Source organism: Eleutherodactylus coqui, chromosome 1 (assembly GCF_035609145.1).
Source record: "Eleutherodactylus coqui strain aEleCoq1 chromosome 1, aEleCoq1.hap1, whole genome shotgun sequence".
Lineage (NCBI taxonomy): Eukaryota > Metazoa > Chordata > Amphibia > Anura > Eleutherodactylidae > Eleutherodactylus > Eleutherodactylus coqui.
Window position 1 is genome coordinate 206,992,977 of NC_089837.1, and position 27,235 is coordinate 207,020,211.

Sequence of the window (27,235 nt, forward strand, 5' to 3'; positions counted from 1 at the left end):
TTGATAAACTTTCTATTTCAAATATTACTATTAAAATTATTATTTGTTGTCAGTGAATAAAAAACACTCCAGGGGATGAAAATTTGTTTTGATTACATCCAATTGATGGAACTACATGGCTCATAAAATGTATCAGCCAATATACAATTATTAACCTCTCTGTACATAAAAATGAAAAACTTTGTACTTGGAGCCCAAAACACCTACAGTACATTTATTGGGATAAAATGGAAAAGCGTGCGACACGTAGCAGGGCAGCCAAGAATCAAGTGATCTGCCAAACCAAGAATATATTTCCTAGATATTTATTACCCTAAAAGACATAAACACTTCAACCTTTTTTGTGATTTTTATTCAGCATGTGCCTATAAAATGGTAGAAACAACCATAAAATACCGATATTATTTTGACTTTAAAGCAGTCTTGCAAAAATAGTCCTTTATTACATTATGCTCCATATAGTGAGGAGCAGGAGAAAGTGACAACTAAATGCAAAACCTGGAAAAATGTCGTCTTATACATGTCTGCAGTTCTGGCAGAATAATCTATCAGTTATTGACCCTTTAATAAAAAAAATAAGGCAAAATCATAAACAAGATGGATTATGACATCACAAGAATACTTCTCATTACTTTACTGAGCAGGAGATTTCCGGGAAGAGCATTTGGGCCAAAAGACAAAAGAAAGGAAACTGTTACCCAGAATGTGTTACCAAATACCTAACATACTGCAATAACCATGCAGATGGCCAAAGGGCTTTTGTATCTTTCTTCTAACATGATACATAGTATCTCACACCATGACTAGATAGCACAATGCACAAGAGGAAGAAAGACATTAGTAATGTGCTAGATCTTAAGGTGCTGATTAATATCCACGTTTGCAGAAAAGGGAAGTGTTTAATCTTAGTGCTAGTTCCCACATGCTAGTAGCATTCAGAACACAGGATCTCACACATATAAGTGACATGAACTGGAACAATGTAACAGAATCCATATGCAGAACTAGAACTAGAATACATTTCCTTCCAATACTTGTGTTCTGACGGTCACCACTGAGAAGCAATGCATTGCTATAAACCGCTGGAGTCAACATGCAAACTAAATACATACTTTTATTCTTCAGAAGAAACTTTTGCAAAGTTTTCAAAATGATTGACAGACACAACAGCGCCCATAAAAATACGCCCAAAGTCCTTTACATGTTCAGATAAAACGTTCTCACACAAACAAAGAAGGGGAATTCATCCAGCAGACAAGTCCAAAACTAAAATCAATGCGGCATTCATTAGAATATGAGGATAGAAGAGTATTGGAGAGTACAAGTATGTCAGTCAGCCCGGAGAACTAACTATAAACTTACCAGCTTCGGCATTTAGAAAAGCGATCAATGTTATTGAACTCTGTTAATTCTTGCTCTTCTTCAGCCCTGTGGTCCCCAACCTATGATTAAGCACTTCTGTACAGCAAGCAACATGTGACTGCAATCCTGCACACGCGACTTCTCTTCCAAGTTATATTATCAGACACAAATGGTTACAGAGCCACAGCTATTAAGCTGAAGGAGGGGGGAGCGAGCTGAAGAAAGAGGATGCTGGACTTAATTAGCTGCTCTCAAGACTCATTCCCCAGATCCTCTCTGAGCTGTGGAGCTTGTGACAAAAAGGCAGAAGTCATCAGCTTTAAGCAAATCTTCTATTCACCACAAGGAAAAAGGGAGTGTTGTATATGGCAAACAATCCCCGTTTTCACTGACGAAGGCTAGCTAACCTCTTGCTGGCCTCCAAAGCCTTAATTGCTGTCTATGGAATTTTGGAGAAATGAAAAAAAGAGGAATACAGCTTCTACAGTACAAAAATTGGCTTTGACCCTCCAAAACAAAGGAAATGCCCCCCAAAGAAACAAAAAGAGGACAGTAAAATCTACTGGATTGTAGATTCTATAATTGTAGCACATTCTATCCGCTTAATATTTCCTGTTAATAAAAATATACGCGGCCCGCAGGGAAAGTAAAGTGACAAGTCTGCCTGCATTGGGTTTACTGATGATGGAGGTACAGCAAATTAACGGGTCATATGATATTTGCTGAGAATATTATATACTCCCTATACTCTTGGGGAAATAGCTGCATGTGAAGCATACAATTTCTGCAATTAGTTTACAAAATGACTTAAAGGGGTTGTCCCGCGCCGAAACATAAAATTTTTTTTTTTGCACAGACCCCCACTTAGTAAACAGTAAAACCGCTGCCATTTCTTTTTTTTTGTTTTTTTTTAATTCTCTTACCTGGATCCCCGTTCTGCAGCTGTGAAGATTCTTCTTTCCAAGATGGCGCCGCTGGTCTTCTCCCACGGTGCACCGCGGGTCTTCTCCTATGGTGCACTGTGGATGTTCTTCTCCAGTCTGAGCTCCACTGCCGATTACAGCCACCTCATTGGCTGATTGGCACCACGTGACGGGGGTGGAGCTACGCGATGATGCAGAGAAGAGGGAGGAGCCAGGACGCAGCTCGTGAGCCCGGACCATCCAGAAGAGGAAGCTTCAGTGCGCAAGCGCAACTGTTCCTGTGACCAGAGGAGAAGTTTGGTCGGCGCCATGGAAACGGGGACGCCAGCACAGGGGGGGACCCCCTGTAGGTAAGTAAATAACTTCTGTATGGCCAATATTTAATGCACGATGTATATTACAAAGTGCATTAATATGGCCATACGGAAGTGTTTAACCCCACTTGCTGTCACGGGACAACCCCTTTAAGGAAAATTGGGCAATTTACTACAACTAGCATTTCTTGGATTTGCGCAAGACGGTCATTCATTCAGGCTTCCATTAGACAAAAAAACCTGAAATGACAGCTGCAGGTCACTACCTATAAGATACGTCTTTAATCAAAATTATAACATACTTTATTATCAAGGTGTAACAGCACAGATCGTAATAGCAAGGATGTACTTTTTGATCAAAATCACAATTCACGGATCAGGGGCTTATGGGTAGTGCAACACAAGGTGCAACATTTTGCCTTCTTCTGGATCAACAGTGGGGATAGCCATTTGTCTTTTTTCAGCCTAGCATACTATGTTATTATGTATTGTTATACCTGGTTCAGCAAATAAAGTGCACCTCTCACTTATGTTCAGCATGAGCCGTGAGATACGTGCTGACGGAATGGGAAATGTGATGAACTACTACAAATATATAAATATGACCCACGGCTGAAATACAACCACCAACAGATTGGAGTGACCTTAGTTAACCAGAAAACGATTGACACGCACTGGGCCAGGAATAGCTGTCCCAGTGTAGACATCATATGCCTCCCAGCTGAACTACCCAACGTCATGTGCAAATAATTTTGGTGAACTTCTGTATTTAAAGACCGAATTCAGAAACTGTGGATAACATTCAGAATGAAACCAGCATTGTAACGCCACACGCTGTCATATGTGGATGTCACATGGAGTACAAAGACCTAAATCTGCTCCGAAAACTCTTCAACATGCCCTAAAATCTATGAAGAATGTTTTCGCAGCATGACCCTTGTTCATTTGTATGTACGATATTTTTGGTGTGGTCCCAGCCCAAGTCATGTGCAGAGGCTGCATGCGGAGACTTAGGCATTCTGTGTGGCACTATATGCTGTCCCTTACTAGTCTGCTTTTGGCTAATTTCACACAGCCTCCTGGGGCCGGGTGCAACTGCATCCCCTATAGTTACAGCCCTGTTCCAAGGAAACACCCAAAAATAGGACATGTCACGATCTTTTCACTGCACCGCGATGCAGGTAAAGAGAAAAAAAAATCGCTTATGTGTATGACCCCATTCAAAAGAATAAGACCGATATTCATGCGAGATTTGTGTGTCTCGTAACGCACAAATCTCGTGTGACTTTATAGGCTGTGTGAAAACAGCCTTAGGGTGCCTTCACACTGCTGAGAAAATGTTGCGAATTCGCACGATGAGAGAGCACGTGAAAACGCTGAATTATGAAACCTATGATTTTCAATGGCTTCATTCCTATGTGTGATGTTTCGAGATTTGGAAATCACTGCCTGCCCTATCGTTCTGTGTTTTGCGATTTTTTTCTTGCCCATGTTTCCCTGTGGAGCCTCCACTTTATCGCATCACAACGCAGGAATTTGTGATGTTTGTGCGATGCATTTTTAACATTGGCAATGTCTGTTTCTGTCTATCGTGTGAGAAAATTGGAAGCGACGCAATATTATTTTCAGGAAAAAGTATCGCTGACGCTCAAACATGTCAAGAACAAAAATGCGATTTTGCTGCGATTTTCTGGCAGCGATATCGCGATTGCCAGCATGAAGCAGCCCTTATGGAGATGTTTTGTAAAAGCAATGCCTCCGCCACATTTTTCCCGTTGGATACTATTAATGCCTAGAGTAGTTTAATAGGAATGTATTATGGATCCGTACAGCTATGGCGCTATCATACATCAAATACATGAGGCCCTAATGATTATCAGGGACATCTATAGGCCCAGTAGACACTTCGTAGTTTTGGTGCAGAAGCATAGCCTCTAGGACTGGCTTCACATGGGCATAAGACCAATGGTGCGCCTTAGCACAACATTTTTGCGCTGTGAGCAGCGTATTTTACTGTACTTTTTCTGCCAACAGGGTATGCTCATTTTTGTGTGGCAACCAAAGATGCTCATTGAAATGGTTAATGAGTCCCAGATGTGTTATTCTTCCTGCGCAATTATGCAATGTTTCACGTATCTTTTTGCGTATTGCACATACATCTATGTTCCATGTTGTATTTTTTTTTTTTTGTGCAACTGAAATACGCAGGAAATGTGAATAAACCCATTGAAATAAATTGGTTTCAGTCTCTGCAAATACTCCCCTGTGAAGCCGGCCTAAGGCCAATTTACACACAAAGACAATCTTTCAAACGATTGAAAGATTGATACTTTTAGCGATCGTTTTGCATAAAGTGTTAATGGACACTAATGTCCATTAGCACTTTATCAGCTTTATTTGCATGTAAAAGGGCCTCTGGTAACTGTTTGCAGAGCACAGCATGTGGTCTTAGCTCTGCACACAGCTCCATTGTTCTAGCACGGGCTGTCAGCTGAATATAATATAATCTCAGACTCCCGTACAGAACACAGCATGCGGTCTCTATTATCTCTCTCCGGCTGAACAATGGATTTTAATCTCACCTTAAATTCATCGTTCAGTTGAAGAGTGTTTGAATGGCAGTGTTTACATGCAACAATTGACGCTCATATGTGATCGTTTGAACGAATTTTGAGCGATAATCATTGTGTGTAAATGGGCCTTAAGGCCGAGCTCACACGCGTGTGCGGTAAAACATGGTGATACATTACAATGCACCTCCGGTTATACATGCAGTGTTTTACCTCTATGTGAGCCAGTGTATCGCTGCACATGGCAACAATTTTGGACTGCACATGACAGTGTATTTTACGCAGGCAATCATGCACAGGCTTCCTTGTTTTATTTTATTTTATGTTACGTCATTGCATATGTACAGCGGTTTATCCGCACCTATAGAGAACGATAGGGCTCTATGGCGTCTAACTAGTGGTAAAATAGAATGCTGCATTCTTTCTTACGTCTTTCTTACATCCATATTATATACAATGCATATATGCAAGTGTGAATGAATCAATGAAAATCAATGTACTTTCATTGACCTCATCCACTGCAATTATGTGCACGTACGTCGCCCCTATAATACGCTATTAAATTATGCTCATGTGAGCCTGCTCTGGCGCAGATATGGTGTGTAAGGCTTGCGTAACTCCTTTTGAATGGAATCATTCACATGAGCAATGTTTTCCTGCGCCAAATCGCGGTGCGTTAAAAAAAAATCGAGGCATGCCCCATCTCTTCGCGTTCCACGGAAGACATTGTCTATTTATTTCAATTGCAATGTGCATGTGGATGCGATGCAAGGTTTCTAATTGAAATCAATGGGAAACACTTCCAGTCCTCACACAAGAGGATCTGAATCTTACAAATGCTATGCACTGTGTTTTTGCACGATATTGGGTCGAGTTTCCCAGGTGGATATCATGCTCGCCCGAATGTAAGTAGCCTAAGACCTGTAAGGACTCCATGGACAACCGTACGGGACTCATCTCATAGAAGGACCCTTCGAGAATGTCTTCCTTTTTACCTGGAATCGCTGTGAAGGATCCAGTGATCGCTCCTTATTATACGAGTCTGCGGTAATACTGGCTATGTGTTTCATCCCATATATACTAATGACTCCCCCCTCAGTCCTTCTTGTGGAATGTGATTTTGTAGAGCAGAATCCCGGTATGAGAACATGTAGAAGAACATATGTTTTCTGTCCCCGAGAGTGTTTTAAATGTAATCCACTTCAGCAGGAAATCTCTTCCCTGAAAACTTCCAGTGACATCAGTTGTTCGGAGTAAAGCAGTAAGTGAAACATCTGCACACACTGCTGGATTATACTTATTGCAAAATGGAATTACCAATGAAATCATCCCAGCTTTTCTATGCCAAAGGCGTTAGTGCCACCAGCATGGATGGCTGGTTCATCTGTTGAAGCTTATGTCATCAGCAGAAAGTCCCAGCTTCTCCTTGTATGTTGAACATATAAGCAGCCACAGCTTATAGGACAAATCAAAAATGGCAAGATATATTTTTAAACATAATCTACATTTTCAAAAAAAAATCTATCCCAACAAGTGTGCTGGAAGCCTGTTGGCTTAGTTCACATACCCCTCTAGAGTGCCACTCCGCAACCACAGGCGAAAGAATTGGAAGTGCTGAGGTCATTGTCACATCACACCATTACATCAGTGTCTTGTCAAACCTGCCAGACCTCTCCATTCCAATTCATGGAGGTGTAGCTCCACTTTTTGGAACCTTAAGCTGAAAATACCAAGAGATTGCTGTCTACGTAATATTTTTATTGTAATCCTTCCAGTTAGTTACAGCTGCTTTGGAAAATGTCAACAATCTGCAGTCTGTATCCCAAACTAGAGAATTTGAGTTACCTATTCCCTAATATACTCTGACGCATAGATCCAGAGCCAGGACTACACTTTAAAGGGAATGTGGCATCAGAAAACAAAACAATTAGGTTTTTCTGTTAAACAAATTGTTCAAGAATTGTTGTTGAATTTTTTTTTACATTTTTGATGTCAAGATCTATATAAAAAATAAATAAATAAAATTTAAAAATCCAGCATTTTTCCCACTGGTCACTAAGCTTAATATTAGTCTGATACTTGATTTTCCGTAGTCATCTCATTGTCATCACAGGTATGATTATAATGCAAAGTGACATTTATATATAGATAAATACACAATCCACCATTAAAAACAGGTGATGGACACAGCTCACCTCCTCCCCTAATTGCACAACAAGCTCTGTACTGAGCATGTCTAGAACAGTCTCCCATACAAGTGAATGGGTTCCCTCCTGTCTATTGTATGAATTGTCCATGATCTCTAAAAGCTGCTGTAAAACGTAAAAAAATCTAACATAACAAAATAAAAACAGAGTGGAAAATGGAGAATCTGTCACTATCTGGTTTATTGAGTAAAAGAAATATGGAACACATCCCTCCAGGGCACTGCAGAGCACATTTAGGAGGAAACGTGAAAATACTGAGGGGCCACAGACTGATTCTGAGATCAGCAAGAGCCTCCGCCTGCACTGATTATGTTACATCTTTTTTTAAACACAATTCATAAAGTAACATTTTAGGTAGACTGAAGTGAACGATACTAAACTGAAATTAATTGAAAGCAAAACTGCTAAAAAGGCGATCATATAAAAGGAAGCATAGACCAGCTGAGGACAGCGCTGTTAGAGGCGGGTTAGTGTATTACATTAGGTCAAATTAAAAAAGAATGGACATGTTTCAGAAATATGCTGAAGGGTGCAATGTAATCGATAAGCCATGCAGCATGTGTGTGCGCCTCACTTCATGGATAGGTCATTGCAACCCAATGAAAAGAAAGTTCTGAAGTAGACCAGGAGTTGTCCTACGTGTCCTTGATAACTGTGTAAAGCACATCCATTGCACTTGTGGATCCTCTCTTTCGAGGAAATAAGAACAACTAAAAATGCCCCAAGGGAGAAAATATTCAGATATCTCCAGCTTAAAATTTGCTGTTACCAGTGATAATTCGGACCCTGCATAAAGGTACCTTTAACCGCTGTTCTTTAAGAGCTAACATTGACACACCAGGGGCTCAGGCACAAACATATCACAGTGACTCAGGCACTAATATAGAAGTAGCAAAGTAGTGCTCCACATGGGACTCAATCTCCCATTGGTCAACTGGACATCACAAAAGAGACGGCTTACAAGGTGCTTACACAGTGCTATTTAATTCATAACAGTATTGCCCATGTGGTGCCAAATTATCCTGCATACTTGGTGGTCCACTCCACGATTGACCAGGTTCTGGAGTCGAGTCTTCAGACTATTTCAAAGCCTCTTTGGCTTTATAATACACAAAGACGCCATGGTGGCTTTGCTATATGTCAGACCCCCTTTTCTCACTCAATCGCAAATCAGACTACTTATGTTCATTTTTTTTAAATCGCAAACAACTGCATTAGTTTGGAAGAAAGGTTCAGTTCCCTTTCACAAAGTTAAATCCCACTTAGACGATATTTGTCCTCATGAGATACATACTAATATTCTTTAGACTCTAATGCTAAACTTGAGATGATATGGATTCAATATGCCTATCCACAGGTGCCAATTCAATGCCAGGACTATTATCCTGTCTCTAATTTATTTTCCTACCTTGAGTCAATGGAGTGGAGAAGCCCCCATCCTTAAAGGGGTTGTCTCCAGCTGTTTTGCTTCCAGCAGCAAAAAAGCTAGAAGTGGGACAACCCCTATAATTTTTCCCTCTTCCATTTCTGCCCTTTTGGCTACTTTTTGGCATGTGTTTACATAGTTACTCTAACTACTTCTAAGCTCTCATGTTTCATATATCAGAAAAGGAGCTATAATTGTCTACATTGACATACTTTTGTTACAGCAACCGTGATGGAACAGTCACGCTGCATTATGTTATAGTTTATTATTACTGTTATCTACACGACCATGCAATCGTTTGCAAATTGCTTTCTATATTTGTATTTTCAAAACCGTTCAATACAAATTATTGACCAGAAAAGAGTACGTAGGAAAAACATTCTGACAATATTTTTCAACTAACTGAAAACTCTGCCCATTATCATTCTACACAAGACTCAGCCACAGAATGAATGGAGAGAACATTTGTATGGATACTTGTTGTCAGTAACCACAGACAGACAGATTATCAGCACATTATTGGTTGTACAGGATTTTCCTTTCCAATTCATATAAAGATTTTCTAAAATTCTTCGAGGGACAGAAGCTAGCCTGGACATTCCATTGTCTAATGTCTATTGGACTAGCCAGGGCCTGGGGCGGTTCTTAGGAGAAAAAAAGAATCCCACAGGGTGGACGATTCCCAATTAATCCTTATGTTTCCCCCAGAAAGAAGTGGCGCCCCTCAACCCTTGCTCACATACCTTCAGCCTAGCCTAAGAGTGACTCGGGGCTTTTCCTTTTCATCCTATGTCTATGGCTGACACTTATCCTTTCTGTATAGTTACTTTTATACATGTCCTCAAAAATTGTCATCTCCTTATGGCTATAGACACACAACGACTTTGGCTACAACACTGGTCATGCGCCTAAAGATCACAGTGTAGTCCTGTGATCTCACAATCTAATAAAGTTGCTGCATCCGAGATCTGCGGATCACAAAAAAATCCTGTGATTTCTGGTTGCAGCCAAACTTTCCGTATAAATTCAGCCTAACACCTACAGACTTCAATGAAAAGCTGAATACATTGCCCATGCCTGAATACAGGCATGGGCACCTGTCCATTTAGTCTTTGCCTGACGGCGGCTGCCTCAGTGTGCAGTAAGAGACTCATTCTCCTATTAGCTGTGTGTTCTAGAGTTCTGACCCCAGTTCTGTCAACCACTTACAGCATATCCTGTTGTGGAAACCCCTGTATTACTCCACAAGTGATCTTGATGGGAGAATACATGTCTGGGCCAAAATCTATGTTTTACCTTCTATTCTGTTTCTATGAAAAATCTACCAAAGAATTACAAATGTTGAAACTGTGTCAAGAAACTAATTGATGGTAACTAAATGTTCTAGGTTTATGACATGTAACTGTAGTGTAACTATTGACATCATACCAGACAATTGTCAGCGATGCAATGCGTACAAGCAGCCAATACACTCACATTACAATTGGAAGACTCGTCACAGGGTTGATATGACCCATCAGCCCAATCTGCTGAATCTTGGGACCCTTGTGTCTTATTCTGCGACTCATACTCCTTCAGCTGAAAAGAGGAAGACAATGACATTGTACAAGGTAATAGCAGGAGCGCGACATTTCCAGCAACAGTTTGGAAGAATTCTTTCAACCCCTTCTATCCTTGAAATGGTCATAGCTAAACCAAGAAGGGAGGTTAAGATGCACAGGTAAGTGAGGTTAAGAAGCAGGAAGTGGGACTTACTGGCAAATATCCAAATAGCATAGGAATAAATGGAATATAAAATGCTATGAGGTGTGGAGCCTTTACATGAACGGTCAATGGAGTCATTAAGTCAATGCAGTAGTGAAAATAAATAAAAAAAATAAAAAAACTCTTTTCTAAATGAAAATGAGTTATTTTGAGCATTATAATAATGAGTTACCCTTTTGTCATACACCAGAATTATTGTCACAAGGCATACAAGAAAATATAAAGATATGTACCACATTAATGGGTATGATTGATGAAGATTCACCCACACAGAAATCAGTCACAAATCACTAAAGTGACAGCCAATATAAAGCTTATGTCAGGGCTGATAATGACCTCAGGACTGGATGTACCCATCTCTATAGCATCACTATGGCGGGTCAAAGAGTATTCCAACCTAATGCTCCCCTAATTGGGGAAAGTCTGGAAGAAGACATCGGTGCTGTCTGGTGCTGTGGTTCCCAGCTGCTGTAAAACTACAAATCCCAGCATATATCTGTCAGGACATACATGGGATTACCTTTTTGTAGCCAAGTGACAGGTTAGAGACCACAGGTATAGTGAATGCAGCAAGCATGTAAAAAAGGGGAGTTACCTGCTGAAAATGGCAGCTGTGTAAAGTACTACCTAGAGAATTACTGCGACTAGTTTTTACTTGTTCTCATTAATTTAGCCAAAGTGCTTAAAATTAACAGCTTGAATCAAACAATAAAAAGGTACTGGCTTTATAATAATGCTTTAATTCACTGAGCTCACAAAAGTTCCATAGGCTCATATCACAAAACCGCTTAACCCCATATTAGGGAACTGAAGATTTGTGGGTTCAATAAAAACTAACATCAACATTCAGTGTGACTGTTCTACTGAGCGGAAACCAGGCTGCGAAAGTGCATGTAGAGTTTGTGAGGACTTTCGGTAATGCTATGTATATGACATGTATATGCAAATCTTCATATATCCTAGTTCACACAAATTATAATCTCTATATGGATATATAGATGTGAGAAAAAATTAAGTGAACTCTTTGTAAATACCTGGATTTCTGCGTCTATTAAAAAAATGTGGTCTAATAGTTATCTAAGTCACAACTAAAGGCAAACACAATGTAACTAAACTAATAACACACAAACACTTGTATCTATCACGTCTGTTATGGAGCACAATGAGTAAGCATCCACGTTGCAGTGAGAACACGTAAGTGAACCACTGTGTTAATGACTTCTCCAACAGCTAATTGGCAAAAAGGGTTTACATTAAGAGGGCACTAACTTTTCAGACAACCTGTGCTCATCTAATAGCCTGTGTGTCTCATCAATTCTATAATATACTCTCATTGATTTTTTTCTTTTTTACTTTACCGCTGTAAAACAAGTTAGAAGTGCAGCCCCTCCGGAATCCACTGCTTGTTGTTAGATATTCAGCTTCTCTGGCAATTAGGACCTACAACGTTTGGACGTCTTCTTAGCTGTGGGGGAGAGGCAATTTTCACAGGCCCTTCCTTGCGTTCACACAGCTCTCAGGTCTGCAGTCAGTGTGTATACAATCTCTGCCTCTTGTGATGTTATATTTACCTGCCCTGCTAGGTACACTTGACTTTATGTTGTAGGCATTATATTTGTTTCCAGTTTGCTGTAGCTCAAGCAGTATAATTCCTAATGGACTAATCTTTACTAACTGCTATACCAGGTCTGTGTGTTTGCATGACCACAGCATATATAGAGATCTCTTTATGAATATTCAGGAAGGTGCCATTCCAATGTCGAAACACGTAGCCTTCACCAATGAATCCTGAAAACCACCCGCTAGGTTTCTTTCTTCTTGCTGTGTCTCTCCTGTCAAGCAGCACAGTTCTCTTTGTTGCTCTTGTCCGGTCTTCTGCACATTTTGTCACAGAGGCACTGGTGTTCTATTGGACCATGCAGCAACATTATTGACCGGCTTTAACTATTTCTGAGCCATCATCACAACAACACAAAGTACCAAAATTCCTGTTACTCCCATAGGAAGCTGTCTGTACTATGGAGTTCCGTTTTTGTCTATAATTGTGACTGAAATAACAATAAGACCAATGCAGAATGTAACCTATGTAATCAATGCAGAAATCCAAGCATTTCTAAAGTAAGTTCACTTACTTTTTCTTGAAACTGTATATACTGTACATATATAGTATAGATATTCCTTCGGTACTTTTAATCTTTTATAAGTATACTAAATGTGGATGCCAGGCATGAAGAGTTTGGTAGCTATGGGGCACAATCCTGGTTCTTGTTTGCCCTAGTTTTCATACATGAACCCCACTATGTTCTGGCTATAATGATCCAGCCATATAAATCTCATTGGTCACTATGACACTGTCTTTATTACATTTTCATCATATACTCCATCACAGATTCTTATGAGCACAGAACAACAGGCATCATGATCAAACCCGACACACCCCACAAAAAGTTGATGGGGTCCATAGGGTACTGATGGTATGGGTCGTGTATCTGATCTGGCTTTGTTCTAGGTTTTCCGTTATAAACAAAAAAGACAAATCGAGTGTGACCAAAGCCTAAAGCAGAAATATGATGCTAAAGTCCTTGGTTCAGTACTGTAAATGAACTTATCTGTGATCTGTTATGTCTGTCTTTAGTTATTCATTATCTCTTAGCTGCCTTACATTTTAGATACCTGTCGACTGAACACTCATTTGGCCAACAGCTATGTCTACAAACCCACCATACACATGCATGTGTGTTGATTGATACCTCTGGCAGCGGCTTATCACCTAGAGAACAAAAGGATCACAAATGTTGAAATCTAACTGCTCCATCCTTCTCTCCCCTGCAGGTAAAGCGGCAGATTCAGTCTAAAGTGTACTATATGTATACAGGGGGGCAGCAGTATCAATAGCAGATCAAACATTTTACCTTCCCATAAAAAAATGTAATTGTATATTGTAGCTCTATATTTTAGCATACATATGAAAAATAAACCTTGAAGGGTTTTCTGATTTATTTAATTTTTATTTAAAGAAGATCCCCTGTGTAAAAGTAACAAACAAGCTTACCTCTCCTGATTCCCTGCTATATCCAACACTATAACTCCAAGTCTCCTCTCTAACATAATGATTGCAGGCTGCAGCAGCCAATGATAGAGCTCAGGCTGCTGCAGCCGGTAAACAGTATGTCACGATGGAGACCCAGAGCTGTGGTGCTGTACAGTGGGGAGCCAGGAGAGGTAAGTATTAGCTTGTTCCTTACTTTTACACAGGGGGTGCCTCTTTAAATAAAAACTGAATAAGTCGGACAACCACTTTTATCACATAAGGTAACTTCTTAACATATAACCTAAACGAGTTGTAAACAATTGATGGCCTATCCGCAGGACAGGTCATCAATAGTAGATTAGAGGGGATCCATTGCATGGGATACCTGCTGATCAGTTGCTTGTTGAGCTAGTATATTTATGCACTGAGCTGATTTCTGCAGGAAGCAGACAGCTCTGTTCTTACTGCAGTGGCCAGGCTTGGTAGTGCAACCAAGTTCCCATTTATTTCAATGAGAACTTGTACTGCAATACCAAGCCTGGCCACTGCAATAAGAATTGAGCTGTCTACTTCCTGTAGAAATCAGTTCAGTGCAAGAGCACACCAGCCTGGAGGACAGCTGATTGGTGGGGGTCCTAGAAAAACAGCCCCATGCTGACATTCTATTGATGATCTGTTCTGAGGATATAGACCATCAATAGTTTTCAACTGCACAACCCTTTAAGGTATTCAGATTATAGTATAAAATGAATTTTTAATGCCCTGGTAGTGACATTTATATAGTAAAGGATCCAAAGTGCTTTGTGGACACAGCTGAACACTTTTGTTAATAAATGAACTCAAAATCCTACCCTTGCCAGCGCTTCCTCAATGGTGATCATTTTTTCCTTCACCATCATCATAAGTTGAATTCGTTCTTCATCACTCATTGTGATCTCACTGGCCACATAACCAACATCCTCCCCTAGATGAAAAAAAAGAGAATGTATTAATTCCAGCATCTCTCCAGCTTGGAAGGCACAGCATATAAATGAACTGCTAATAATGACAAGTCAGTTAAACTGCCTTCTATTAAGTAGAGTATGTCATCCAATGCTTTGTTTGTGCTTTTTAAATCCCTCTATTAATTCCCCAAATCCTCTTTTGTCTCAGCGATCCTTGTGAACAACTGCTTTAACTGTTATATTAGTTACCCAAATAAATGTCCCCTTTAAAAGTTAATAGGTGCATCTGCATATACAAATTTCTCAAATCAAATATAACCAAAGATACCAAAGGCTGCATGATAAGAATCTAAAATAGGAAATTCTGCTGAAAAAAACAAGCATACCGTATATACTCGAGTATAAGCCGACCCGAGTATAAGCCGAGACAATAAGTTTTACCACAAAAAACTGGGAAAACTTATTGACTCGAGTATAAGCCGAGCTATACCCGAGTATATAGTAGGTAAAAAAAACCTCCATATTCACCTCCCAGCCGGCGTCTGTTTCTGTGCGACAAGCTGCTTGAATTCTCCCTGCTGTCATCCCCTGCCGTCCTCTCTGCTTGGCTCTGTCAGTGCTGTGTAAGTAAGCGCTGTGATTGGATTGAGCGCCAACCAACCACAGCTGGCGCTCGATCCAATCACAGCGCTTACTTACACAGCACTGACGGCACGGGATTTGAAAGCCAAGCAGGGAGATGACAGCGGGGAGAATTCGAAAGCAGCTTGATTGGCTGTAAATGATCGAGCACCGGCTCTTACTTAACAGCTCTTACTTACACAGCGCTGACGGCAGGGGATGACAGAGTAGAGCAAAGAGGACGGTGGGGGATGATAGCGGAGAGAATTCTAAAGCAGCCTGATTGGCTGTAAATGATCGAGCTGTGGCTGACGCTCGATCCAATCACAGCTCTTACTTACACAGCGCTGACGGTGGGGGATGACTAAGCCGAGCAAAGAGGACGGTGGGGGATGACAGCGGAGAGAATTCAAACAGCCTGCCGCATCGCCGCCAGAGACACAGACTTCTGCTGGGAGGCGAGTATGGAGTTTTTTTCTTTTTAAGCCTTTCCTGACTTGAGTATAAGCCGAGGGGAGCTTTTACAGCGCAAAAAAATGTGCTGAAAAACTAGGCTTATACTCGAGTATATACAGTAATAATCCCAATAAGGCCTCATTCACAGGGATGGGGGGGGGGGGTGGACACATGTTTCACGGGCAAAAATCGCATCGATGAAGAACAGTCGGCAGAAATCCTCGTAATGACTACTAGTGCTTAAATAGGCCCAGTTGTCTTCTTTTTCCCGAGTGCCGGACAAAGGTAAACTCCCTCCCACTCGCTAAAGTCTATGGGAGCCTCCAGTGTTTTTCATCAAAAGATAGGTCAAGACCTATCTTTTGACGCAGCGTGAAAAAAATCGTCGACCAAAAATGGTTGCCGATTTGACGTTCTAACGGTGCGATTTTTACACGTGCCCGAAAATCGCCTATGTGAATGAATGCATTGGAATCTAATTCTTCACATGGCCGTGATTTTCGGACAACGTTTTATTGCGGCTAAATAGCAGCGTAAAAATGATCCTGTGATTGAGGCCTAAGAGAAAGGAAAGTAAGTCCTTTGGGCAATGCTCCAGCACATTGGTGCTCCTAGCCACATGAATGCAAGTAACTCAACCACAACTCCATTCAAATGTGGATCAGGTGTAGTTCCCCAAAAACGGCGGCTGGGAATGTTGTTGTGAAGGAAAGGAAGTCGCAGTGCATAACTATAGCTGCAGTCACTTCATTTCTTTTTAAGAATCGGTAAGGGTCATCCATTACGTATTGATGGCATACTTAAGTGGCATGCCTTGATTTCATATAGTGGGAACATTTCTTTAAATGGGATATATATTAGGGGACCGGCTGTGTCTCCCCTTTAACAATACATACTGTGTGGCCTAGATGTTAGAACATTATCCCTTCTATGTCTTTTCCCTGTACACAGTGCAAACTTTGTCTTCGCTTTCATAGGCTCATAATGATTTTACTGAGCATTGTTTCCCTCTGCTGGAGAAGAGATTCAATCAAGCAAAACAGCCTTCATCTGCAAAAGGAAATGCCTGAGCAGAAACTTATATACTTGGAATATGAATTCTTGCTAAACATAAAGTAAGTCAAAAGGAAACAAGGATAAAACTGCCGATAGCAGAGAAAGTGGAAGCTATGAAGACCAAGAACTCCAGTGCGGCACTAACATTTCATTATGTAGATGTGCAGGATTGCATTCTGGGGGCCTGCTGGGACACGGCACAGAATAATGGGCTGTATTGTTCCGTTGCTCTCCAACTGCTACGTCTTCAAGAAAGGCATTAGCAAAGTTGTCAGGATCTTAGTATAACCCCACATGCAAGAAAAGTCACAAACAAACCCTCCCTATAGTGACGTAGCTAGCGGCATACATTCGCCTTTATGTCTGTGGTAGTCTACAAGCTTGTGATCATCACATCTGCTCATCTTTCAACAGCACACACAAGGATACTTAAGTTACAAACTTAAGACTAACAAAGGACGTTCTCTAAAGAATATGCTCTTATGAAACCTCATCATTTATTTAATGCCTCAAATGTTGTTTTCATTAGTACAGCAACATCTAGGGATGGGCTGTATACATAGACTTCAGTGCACACACCACGTTCATAGACTGTGACTAGTTAACAAACAAACTCCATACAAATGGAGGGGTATTAGTGCAATATGTCTCCACCAGAAGCTTGGAGTTGGCCGGGCTCAGATAGAGTTAACGTCCAGGTCACACCCCCAGCTGACTATTGGCTATCCTCCACCACCTGAAGACGGCCGTGCGTACCAGGCACTGAGGGGGTGAGGCTGCCCATCAGTCGGGTGCTGTGAGTGCAATCCTCCTGGTGGAGAAGGCAGAGAGGGCCAGCAGTAAAGAGCACGAGGTGCCAAGTTAAAGCACTGAGGGGACGGGACAGCACCACCACAGAGCAGAAGCCTTCAAGAGCCGGCAAGTAATGGCGCTGAGGGGCTGGGGCCGGCTGTCAATGAACATGGGACAGCACCAGACAGTAGGAGCCTGCATAAGCCGGCAAGTAACAGCGCTGAGGGGCCTGGGCCTGCTGTCACTGAACATAGGACAGCACTAGAGAGCAACAGCCTGTATGAGCCGGCAAGTAACAACGCTAAGGGGCCGGGGCCCGCTGTTACTGAACACGGGACAGCACCAGAGAGCAGCAGCCTGCATGAGCTGGCAATAACAGCGCTGAGGGGCCTGGGCCGGCCATCACTGAACACGAGACAGCACCAGAGAGCAGCAGCCTGCATGAGCCGGCAAGTAACAGCACTGAGCGGCCTGGGCCGGCCATCACTGAACACGAGACAGCACCAGAGAGCAGCAGCCTGCATGAGCCGGCAAGTAACAGCACTGAGCGGCCTGGGCCGGCTGTCACTGAACACGGAACAGCACCAGAGAGCAGCAGCCTGTATGAGCCAGCAAGTAACAGCACTGAGGGGCCTGGGCCGGCCGTCACTGAACACGGAACAGCACCAGAGAGCAGCAGCCTGTATGAGCCGGCAAGTAACAGCGCTGAGGGGCCTAGGCCGGCCATCACTGAACATGGGACAGCACCAGAGTGCAGCAGCCTGCATGAGACGGCAAGTAATGGCGCTGAGCGGCCGGGGCTGGCTGTCACTAAACACGGGACTGCTCCACGGAGCAGGAGCCTGCATAAGACGGCAATTAACGGCGCTGAGGGGCCAGGGCTGACTATAACTGAACTCGGGACAGCACCAGAGAGCAGGAGCCTGCATGAGTCAGCAAGTAAGGGCACTAAGGGGCCAGGGCCGGCTATAACTGAACTTGGGACAGCACCAGAGAGCAGGAGCCTGCATGAGTCGGCAAGTAAGGGCACTAAGGGGCCAGGGCCGGCTGTCACTGAACACGGGACATCACCAGACAGTAGGAGCCTGCATGAGCTGGCAAGTAACAGCACTGAGGGGCCGGACTTCACTGAACACAGGACAGCACCAGACAGAAGGAGCCTGCATGAGCCTGCAAGTAACAGAACTGAGGAGTCAAGGCCGGCTGTCACTAGAGACGGGACAGCACCAGAGAGCAGGAGCCTGAGTGCTATCATTCCCGTGTTTGTGCTTGTGGAGACGGTCCAGAGTGCCAGCAGCAAAAAGCAGGAGCCTGCAATTTAGCCAATCGGCAGCTTGGGGCGTGACCAGGGCGTTACCTCTACCTCAGCCGGACAACCCCTAGCTTCCAGTGTCGACATATTGCACTAATACCCAATTGTGGTTCACAGGATTGCAGCTGAAGCAAGAAATTGCAACAATACATCAATAAAAATCTACATTTTCACTATGTGAATAAGGCAAAAAATAAACCAAAAGAATGCTTCGGAAAAAGACACATAGTAAGACTGGGCTCACACGAACGTATTTTCATTGTGTATTATGCACACAATGTGTGTGGGTGTAATATGCGCAAACTTGCGTCAACGATAGTAAACTGCTTCCACTCACACTTGCGTAGGTAACGCACGTAAAAAAAGAATGCAATATGTTCTATCTTTCCACGTATTACGCGTGCAAGAGCCCTATTCTTCTCTATGGGTTATGGGTGTGTTCAAGCTATAGTCTGTGGATGCTGGAGGCCATTATAATACCATGGCTACTTTTGATATGGGCAGACCCATTGCTCTGATGCATCGGCCATGGTTGTGCAAAAGTGGGAAAAAACAGGCTGAGCCAAGAGAGACTCATCCTCTAGTGACGACACGGTCCTCAGAGCACAACCTCACTAACACAGGAAACACAGAAAAATGGTGCCTAAGCGGTCATGTGAGCCCTAGAAGGGCTTTTCCAGGGGGTTGGGCAACTTCTGACATTCCCTGCTTGATTTCGTTTTTGCGTGTGTAAAATACACAAATAAGGGTGGACACCCACTTGCGATGATTATGAAACCAATGATTTTCATTTGCGATGTTTCAGCAGAGCTTCACATCTCAGAGAACAAATCTGTGATATGGCTCAGTGTTTCCAATGGGGCCAGCGGCTGCAGCGCTAGCCCCATTGAAAACATAGGGAGTATATCGCGGGTCGGTGCTGCTGCTGCCGGCCCCATTGAAAGCAAAGGTTTTTAGGCAACCCCCGCAGCATGATTTTCGGGGTAGGGCTTGAAATATAATTCATCAATGAATAGCTAAGCGCTGCCTGTAATTGGCTGAGCGCTCAGCCAATCAGTACGGCCCTTTTAAATCCCCGCCTGCTGAAAGTGCTGGACAGCAGTGCAGGGGAGCCAGACGGAACATTATTCATCCTTGCCCGTTGTCAGTGAACATGTATGACAAATTTGAATGATTAAGGCCTTGTTCACACGGGCGACAGAGTCACGTGATTTTGTTGCATTGCTACAATACTACAAATGGCATGTATGTGAAGCCCATGCTTCCCTATGGGTTACTTCATACATGCGATGATTTGTAGGATGCAAAAACCCGAAACAAAAACCTTGCAGGTCTGGCGATATGCCCGCGACTCGTGAGGTTGTATAGCCCATGTGTACCTATGGAGCCTTCCTTTCTGTCACATCGCACGAAAACGTGATTTTCATGCAGTGCAATGCAACCTTGACAGTAGAAATTCCTCAATGAACCAATCACAACCATTCATCAAGTGCTGACTGTGATTGGCTAAGTGTCAGCCAATCACAGCCAGCGCTTCCAGAAGGTGGGGATTTTTACATCCCCGGCCAGAAGATGATGAAAAGAAACAGTGCCAGAACCTGGGGAGAAGACGCGGCCGGGCTGACAGCGCTTCTAAGGTGATGTATACTTTTTAAAATTTTTCTCTGCAGCTATGGCTTAGATTATAGTTTTGACAGTGGAATTTCAATCCCCAGCCAGAAGACAAGAAGAAAACCAGTGTCGGGGACTGGCAGGAAGCTGCAGGGGAGCCTCACTAAGGCTTTTCTCTTCAGCTACGGCTTATTTTCGGGGTACAGTTTATATTTCAAGCTGCCCCTCCCCCGGAAATCCAAGCATGTGGTGCTACAAAGTCATGGTATCACCGCGAGAAACCGCAGCGATATCACATGGACCAGCTATGCGATATCGCTGCGATTTTCTTGCGGCTATGCTGTGTCACCCGAGTGAACAGGGCCTAATAACCACTATAGATTTAAATGTGTTGGCGAAATGATTGTTCACCAAATAATAATTCATTCAATGACTGTTCAACCTACTTCCATCTAAGAGTAGTTTTACATGAGCCTGTGACCGACAATGAGCATGTTGGTCAGTACTCATCAATAATGAAGAAATGATGCTGGTAGATTGCTATCCATTTTTGCGTGTCAATCTGCCACCTTTCTGGTCTGGGGAAAGTTGAGTGGATCTAGGCAGATGGTCAAGTGTATTTCCTGCCAAGCAGAGCCTATCAATTTTCATTCAACTGCCTTTCACACCTGTAACAGAGAGGCCTTTGCTCTTTTTGGAACTAGCAAGGAAGCCCTTTGTTGTAATGATAATGAAATTTGCCATTTGGCTGAGATCATATTGTCAACCTGTCCCTCCAATACACATCCCCCAGACCTGCTGACTGCTCTCCATTAAGATGGGACAAAGAAAAAATTCTATAATCGTCATTCAAAGGTTCACGCTCAACAGCAGGTATATTTTTGAAACTGCGAGTGTACCACAGATGCAGTACGTTCACTCCCATCGCTGTGTGACTGAATAAATGTGTGCCTGTCCTCCTTTCCGCGTGCCCTTCGCCCCAGGACTATTTGGAGCATCTTCATAGACTAGTATTTTCTATTATTTTATTCTTTTTTGCTTACGTACTGCTTTGTGTGTACTTGTATGCTTCTTACCCTTTTGTAAATATCTCCTTTTGTATATTTTTAATCTAAGCACTAACCCTTTTTAGAATAAAGCTTTAAAACTTCATTTAGTCAGTTTCCTTGACGCTTCAAGCAATCCATAACCCTGAAATGTGTTGTGTGCCGGCAGGTGGGAAGCAAGGGGGCTGAAATACCTGTCAGAAATGGTCAGTGATGGCAGCAACGTGTGTTGGGGCATGCTAGGCTGTGCAGATTGAAACTTAGGTACCATCTTGCACGAGTGGAGGTTCTGCAGACCTGGAAATAAGTCAACCCTGCGGTCAACCCCCTGGGTGCCATACGTCACAGGTTGGTGACTGTCAGACCTGTAAACCTTGTTTACATGACAATTGGTGGTAATCGGTGGGATTTTTAAAGAGTTAGTGCCAGGTTTAAGTAATTATTCATCACATTAAAAATCTGTCAGTTTCCTTGCAAGAATTACTGCAGCTTTACGAGGACTAAGTTGGTGCTCATTTGTGTCAGGACATGTACTACTCCAAGACAGTCCCTTCCCCTTCTTTTTGTTTTTTTCGGTCCTATGTTTTGTTTGACAAGTGGTTATAAAGATGGCAGCCATGTTCAGGAAACTGAGCAAGCAGGCTCTGGCTACTCTCTCTGCACAGAGTGACCTTGACTCAGTGGACAAGACAAAGAAAGAAATGGTTTGCTTGCTAGTGGAGCACAATGCAGAGTAGCGCTCCCTGGGATCCGTGCAGAGCACCAGTAGTGCCCAGGAGAGACCAGTGCAGAAAGCAGTGGATGCTGATCCCAGAACAACCTCCCCAGGAGATACAGGCAGCACCCCCTCACAGGAGTATGTAGACTTGTCTATATAGAGGGTCCTACAACAGTTGGGCACAGAGGACATTAATCTGCGCCTGCAGCTCATTCTCCAATTGCAATAGGCTGCAAAGTGTTGCGGAAAATGAGAGGTTGCAGCACGACAGGTCTAGTTGGAGCACCCTACCCCCTTAAAGCAGGGTAAGCCGAACAATAACTCTTACAACTCTTCTCCCCCTGCCAACAGACCCTCGGAGGTGGCCTGCTCTCTCCCTTCCAAGTCTACTGTGGATTCCCGCAGATGTTTCACTTGTAACAAAGTGGGTCCCCTCAGTCTCACATGCCCCAAGAAGAAGAGGAATGCTCGTTCTCCTAAGCCCCCCATGTCAATTCCAGTTGTTTTGTATGTGATTGAGGATGAAGAAATTAGTCATCATGCCCTGAACTTGTGTCCTCCAAGGATATAACTTCCGGAAAGACCCTGACCATTACGGGAATTGGGAATACCAACCCTACTCTGCCAACGACCTGTGTCTACCTGGACTGGAATGCAGGGAGGGGCTGAAGGAGCTGGGAGGGGTTTAAGGACATTCCCACAAATGTCATATTGGGAACAGATCTGAGATGGTTAGTGCCACAGTATGTGGTAGATGACATAATTCCCCCAAGATCTAGTGCACTGTGTAATAACACTGTTGCTGTTGATAATGATGTTATTGTGGTCTGTAATCTTGTGGAGGGCGTAGCGATGATAGTGATAATGTTGTGGTCACCCCTCTTCAGCTCACTGAACCTTTTAAACATCTGATATTATCTGATAATGCTAATGCAACCTGTGACATGGTGGAGCTCGGTGACCCATGTGTGGTATCACAAAGGATCCTCCAATGCCTCTGGTATTGGTGCTGATACTAATGCAAGATGTGCTGATGATGTGGGTTGTACTCCTGAAAAACCTGTACATACTACCACATGGTACGAAGCAACAGGTGGAGGCAAACCAGTGATCAGCATTGGTCCAGAAATATGCCAGGCTGAAAGGGAATGGTTGTGTCTCCCAAGGGTCCAACTAGCATACTAGCTGTCGCCTGCAGCAAAAGTGCATGGAACGCAAGAATCCCTCTGTCTTCCGGACACTTGCCCTCCCATCAAAGGAGGCAAGACCAATGACGGCCCAGAGCAGGTCCCGGAGAAGCCGAGTGGGGTCCTGATCTTATTTTTCCTTCTGGCTACACCCAACCAGGAATTTCAGGCTACTGCGCATACAGATGCCAGCCTGGGGAAGTTCAGGAACCTTGTGGGAAAAAAACCCTTGAAGTCCAACAAGCAGATATTCTTCTAGGAACAAGGGAGGTAATACCAGGAAACTATCCCGTGTAACCCCTAGCAGAAATGGCTGAAAGAGAAGTAAATGGTAGTGCCCTACCAGTTTAGGGAAGAGTTATTATTAAGATAGCCCGTGAAATCCTGCTGACTAAAGCCCGGCTAGCCCAACATTTCTACTGGCCTAAGATGGGTACAGACATAGCCAACTACTGTTGGTCATGTGTGGCATGCCAAAGGATGGGAAAATCGGGGTCCAGCACCAAAGCCCCCTCAGTTCCTTTGCCAATTATTGCCGATTATTTGCTATAGTTGACTATGCACCCAGTATCTTGAGGCCTGGGTACTGTCCTCCAACAGGGCCAAGAAGGTGGCCGACGCTCTGATAGCCATATTTTCTCACACAGGATTTACCAGATGCTTAAGATTTTGGTCAAGTCCGATGGACGCGACTGGGAGCGGTACCTCTCTTACCTGTCATTTGCTGACCGAAAGGTACAACAAGCCTCAACGGGGTTCCTCCCCTTTGAGCTCCTTAGGTGATGTCACAATGGGACGTCGGACGTGTGACTCAAAGGAGGCTTTAAAAATAAGAGTGCCCCCTCCCCAAATGGTCAGACCCAGGAGTTGCATCTAAGTACAGGCCTGTCCACCTTTCCGCATGCTCCTCGCTCCAGGACTATTTGGAACAGCTTCATAGACTGGTGTTTTCTATTATTATATTCATTTTTATTTTCATACTGTTTTGTGTGCATGTATGTGCTTCTTAACATTTTTATATATTTTTTTAACCTAAGCACTGCTAGCCCTTTTTAGAATAAAGCTTTAAACTTTATATAGTCAGTTTCCTTGACGCTTTAAGTGATCCAAAACCTGAAGTGTGTTTATTGTGTCAGATGATGAGCGCCAACCAACAATATTGGCACCCATTTAAATGACCTTCACACAGGGCCATGCAGACTGATAATTTGATCCATCATTCCCTGTACTATTTCATCATTGTTAGCTGCATAATCCCCTATTTGCATGGGGTGATATGCTGCCAATGATGATTTTTGCTGCTGTTGATTGCTGGCACCATCACACGTAGCAGTGATCAGATTAACAAATGGTCATTCGCAATCATTGGCCCATGTAAAAGGGAAGAGTTATTATTAAGATCTTGCAGTCAGTAATTAAAGGAGTTGTCTGCTCCTGTAATATTTTAAATCCTTAGAATTCTTTAAAATAAGAAAAGAAGCAATACTCACCTTATTTGTTCCCCACCGTTCCTTATTTGATGATTCCCAGGGTTACCTGCTGCTTTCTGTACTTGCTGATCCCTGTTTACATGGACATGTGACTGCTGCAATCCAATCACTGACCACGGTGATGACTTTTTACAGCCACTGATTGGTTGCAGCCGTCACATGTCATCAAGAAACTAGGAAGCATGGAAACAAGCATGGGGCACCCAGGAAAAGTTGAGTTAAGCTGCAGTTACTGATGGATGATGGAAAGCAAATGTGGAGATCAAAATAATGATAGCTTTCACGTCCAGATGGAGGGAAGCCCATTCTAAATTTTTACTATTGGGCTACATGGTTACACCCTTATTCAATACCTGCAAAAAAAGATGAAGCTGGTGGAGCCCTACCTACCAGCTGCTGTAGTGTTCTCAGGGAGCCTGTCTTTTTATAATGAAATCTAATATGACAAATGGAGAATAAATGTTGTTCTGTTATTGACTGCTAATCATTACCTTTTGACGTTTGTCTCATTATTCCCTTTTGGCTTTTCCGGAAATTTTGCCAAAAATATTTATTTTTCTTCTTCCAGTCAACTTTACCTAAATGTAATAAAAATAATAGAAGAAAATCATTAAAAGCCATTCCAAGTCTAGACATACCCTTGCAAATCAGACAACTGAATCTTTTTTACATTCCTTCTTATGATTTTGATTATATAACCATCAGCAGTTCTAGCAGAATCATAGACATTAATTCCTTCAAATGTCATTTTGGAAAAGCTGAATACCGTAGCAGGCAAACTCTTTAGCAGAATATGCTTAACACTATTGAGTTCAATGCCCGCATGGTTCAGGTAGCCGGCTCAAGGTCGACTCAGCCTTCCATCCTTCTGAGGTTGGTAAAATGAGTACCCAGCTTGCTGGGGGGTAATAAATAAATTACGTGAAAGCGCTGCGGAATAAGTTGGCGCTATACAAATACCAAGATTTATTTTATTTATTATTTCACTCAACCCAGATAATTCCTCCATAGAACATCAGACGTTCAAACCTAACTTTGTATGTATACTCTTCAAACCTATTGTGATGCTGCAACCCATTAATACTGACCTACAGAGCTTTCTTCAGAGCTGGATTTATGAAGAGAAAGTCTGAAAAAAAAAAGAAAATATAAAATTATTGTCCTGAAGTACCAAACACAGTATTTACAACTATTCACCTATGCATCAGGTAGCAGCAATGCATTATTGCAATTACATTTTTCAGCATCCGCAATAAAGAATGACTATCATAAATACACTCATTATTCTGGCAATTCCAATATTTACCAGATGAGGGCGCCAAAGAGATTTCTTTCTGCTTTCAATTTGCACTTGCTATACAGTTGACCCAACAATGACTTAGCAACATAGACATTTGCAGAAGTGTTGTTGGGTAAGTCCTGCCCTATGTGACGTAACGCGCTCTATGTACACTATGAAAGTCAAGCCGTGTCCAGGTGTGCACAATGGAAAAGCACATGTGCGAACTCTGTAAGGAAAAGGCTTATCAGTCAACTAGCAGATGCTCGCTTCTCATACAATAACCATTTCCTCCGCCGTAGTCTGCAGTGATTACTGGCAGGTCAGCTTTTCCTCTTACAATTGCTGACTGCTAAGGTATATCTGCCCGTTCATAAAGCACCTGCAAACGTGTTCAGTAATGAAAAGGTTAAAGAGCATTTACCCCTGGAAAAGAAAAATCGCCAGTAAAAATAAGTCCTTTAGGTTTTCTTTTCCTCTTCTATCAAGCTGTTAAAGAGGTTCTGATTAATGTGGCAATGTGAGGAAGGGGGAAATTGCTGTTTGAGAGCTGCCACCTTCCGTGCCAATTTGGCCTTGTGAAGAAGACTCGGGTAATCTGAAACAGACTACTAGGGGTGGAATTTTTTACTACAAGTACACTTTTATGGACTTTTTCAATACTCTGTTTAGTTTCTTTAATTAACTGAAAGACATAAACTGCGTTGTTGATTTTTGTCTTTCCCATATATTAACCCTTCAAGGGTATAATGTCATTATACTGCTACATATCAGTACAGATGGCGCATCATGATAACTACAATGTACTACAAGGCTGTAAATCAACTTCAGTTATCACGTTAAATGTCAAGTTAATATTTGCTATATCTGTATAAGGCTGAATGCACATGGACGGAAATTCTGCAGCGAGATTTCACTCAGAATTTCCACTGTTGCACGCTGCCATAGGATTGCATTGGTTTATGCAATCCCATGCAGACAGCCATGATTTTGACCACGGAAATCCCCACGTGGAAACAGAATCGCGGCATGTCCTATTTTACTGCCGCATCATCTCTGACGTGCCGGCTCTGCACTGCGCATGTACGGCTGTGTGCCAGCCGGCGCATCCGCAGAGCAGAGCAAA

At 42.7% G+C, this 27,235-nt stretch overlaps 1 protein-coding gene across 5 annotated transcripts in view; it reads right to left on the bottom strand.

Annotated features, from left to right (window-relative positions):
- The window catches only part of SASH1 (SAM and SH3 domain containing 1), a 203,897-nt gene that overhangs the window by 70,110 nt on the left and 106,552 nt on the right, over positions 1-27,235 (bottom strand). For 3 of the 5 annotated variants that reach the window (XM_066605454.1, XM_066605453.1, XM_066605456.1), the window contains 4 exons: positions 25,919-25,959; positions 25,322-25,408; positions 14,449-14,561; positions 10,279-10,380 (listed from right to left, as the gene is read on the bottom strand). In XM_066605454.1, the coding sequence (XP_066461551.1) occupies positions 10,279-10,380; positions 14,449-14,561; positions 25,322-25,408; positions 25,919-25,959 (343 nt within the window). Of the gene's footprint in view, positions 1-1,362; positions 1,561-10,278; positions 10,381-14,448; positions 14,562-25,321; positions 25,409-25,918; positions 25,960-27,235 lie in introns of those variants that run through there. The other 2 variants (XM_066605455.1, XM_066605457.1) reach the window with 2 other exon arrangements.